This window comes from Theobroma umbraticum, unplaced genomic scaffold, assembly GCF_002168275.2.
Source record: "Theobroma umbraticum cultivar Fairchild unplaced genomic scaffold, ASM216827v3 scaffold_95.0, whole genome shotgun sequence".
Classification (NCBI taxonomy): Eukaryota; Viridiplantae; Streptophyta; class Magnoliopsida; order Malvales; family Malvaceae; genus Theobroma; species Theobroma umbraticum.
Genome location: NW_018397257.1, coordinates 11,648,031 through 11,650,510, shown reverse-complemented (window position 1 = coordinate 11,650,510; position 2,480 = coordinate 11,648,031). Strand labels below are relative to the sequence as shown.

Below are 2,480 nucleotides of genomic sequence, written 5' to 3'. Positions count from 1 at the left end.
GGGTTCAGATGGGCTGTTTGACAATCTTTTTGATCGTGAAATCGTTTCAACATTGTCCATACACAGTGATGTTGTCAACGCTGGTATGTGTTTCTCGCCACTGTTGTCTGTTAGATGACTATCATCTTCTTCTAGTGGATGCTAAATTACACAATGTTCTCTGCTTCTATTCTTTGACGCTAGCAAAGGCATTGGCTAACCTGGCAAGCAATCATTCCAAGGATTCAAGCATCGATTCTCCCTACTCACTGGAGGCCAGATCCAAGGTCAAACTATTTGTGAGAATCAGTTAAAAGTGGCACCACACTCATGCCTCACTGTAATGAACGTCAACATGTTCTGTTACTGGTTTTCCTTTACAGGGTTTTGATGTTCCTTTCTGGAAGAAAATTCTCGGGATGAAGCTAACAGGCCTGGTTTTCTTTCAGTATTCCTGTGATAATGATTCCATTTCTGTTTAGCCGTATTTGACCTGATTTCCATTTTGGTGTGATTAATTTTTTGAGCAGGTGGAAAGGTTGATGATATCACTGTGATCGTGGGTCAGGTTGTAACCTCACCAAGCACCTGTATCTTGGATGAGATTCCCAAAACAGAGGAGGTACAGGGAACAGAAGGGTTTTGGAGCACGTAAGACTTGGACTATTCATGCTCGAGGAGCATTCTCCATTACTTTGTTCACCATTTTTACACTAAACATTCTGCTGAAGCTCAATAGGAGAGAAGAGAAAGACAAAATACACTGAACAATTTGTAATCAATTCTAGAATTTAATTGGATTCCGTCCGAATATTCCTCTTCAATGGCAGGCTGGAGCTTTTCCGTGCTCCCATCACAAAACACCGCTGAGAGTAGAAAAATCAGAACAATAGAACCGAGTACGCAGTGACCACAATTAAAGTGGTCAACAAACTGTTGCAATAATCCTTGAACATTGCATTAAGGAACAACATTTTCAATACTCGAATCTTTGGGGTAAAAAGTCAAAACTTTCTGATGTAATTATACCTTACATTGTCATGGAAACTAAAACCAAAAAATTATCACAGATGACAATTCGATAGGGTCTTGGCTAGGAAATGACTCGATATTTATTATTATTCAATTGGTCGTAACAAATGAAAATGTGTACACTCTATTGTGAAAGTTAAATAGACTGCTGCCATGCCTGATAGTAATGTGTTGCTTACCCATCCCTCGTGTGAAGCAAAACCTTTCCACCATTGCTTGAGGTGTTGGTCATGCAGCTGCAAAACACAATGGTCGCAATTCCGTATGGTACTTCAGTTGACAGTGCCACTTTTGGTGCTATCATTGAGTTCTTGGAAGAAAGATTTTCCGGCTTCATATGTAGACCAGCAGATTGCAGCAGCAGGAGCATGGAAAAGCATTCGAGGAATCCATCCCCTCATGAGGCCCCTGTAGCCATCCTTTTGCACTATTGTTTTAATCACCTCGCTAATAGAACTACTCTTAAATCTATCACATCCGCACACACCCTGTAATACAATTTTTAATAACAACACTACAACAATCAGGGAAGCTAGATGCATAATAAATCGAAGTAAATAATCAGCTCATTAAGTATAAACATGCCTTAAAGGATGTGAACTAACATATATGTATATCATCTTTTGTCCAAACCCACCAATGGTGAAATTATAAGCAACGCAGGATGGACCAAAATAAAGACATTATGAGCAAGCACTTAAACACACAAGTATCAAATAGATGGAAAGTATGCAGATGACATTAACCAAGCTTCAGTATAATACTGCAAACATTCAGTTCAAGAAAAATAGATTATCTCCACCATCTGTGGTTGTGTTAAAGGAGTAGCTGCAGCAGGAGAAAAATAACGACAATACCTTCAACAGCCAGAAACTAAACTACGGAAGTAAAAAAGCAAATACAGAACAAGAAACAGGTTTACTGTCAGTGTACGCTGCTCTCAAGGCAATCAAATTAATGGTGTTGCAGTCACCAAGACATTGCATATTCTTACTCATTGTATTATCTTCAAGAAATTAGTTCATTTAACTAAATACAAAATGACACAGCAGACGAAGTAATGGAAATTTAGGAAAAGAAAAATGAAATGGTGAAGATGATTGTTAATGAAAACCATCCAAGTCATTTAAGCTATAGTTTTGGATCTATCCAAGAATACTCAACAAATACTCAGGTGGTGAATAACAAAATTGTCAAAGATTGATCCTTGTTTTCTGAAAGGGACAGTAGCAAAAAATTTTAAATGATACTCCTGAAAGATTTGAGCTAAAATGAAAAATAGCGTTACATCATCTGTCTGGAAGCATAGACGAGAGAGCATTTGTAAGCTTTCGATTGGATAACAAGGATTAACAATGTTCACAAGGAGAACAATAGGATGAGGGCCCTTTTGGTATCAATTCAAACAAATGTTTATAATGACAGGATATGTCTATCCAAGCAAAACACAGATGTAGGCGAAACACAAC

General features: G+C 38.0%; 1 protein-coding gene across 1 annotated transcript; it reads left to right on the top strand.

The window, feature by feature from the left end:
• Window position 1: 1 nt before the first annotated feature.
• Window positions 2-2,474, top strand: LOC110413060 (putative protein phosphatase 2C 26; the record flags this gene model as incomplete). The annotated part of the gene is made up of 4 exons (XM_021423782.2): window positions 2-83; window positions 184-266; window positions 363-411; window positions 510-2,474. Coding segments are annotated over 4 exons (339 nt in total), but the record flags the coding sequence as incomplete, so codon positions are not given.
• Window positions 2,475-2,480: the final 6 nt, after the last annotated feature.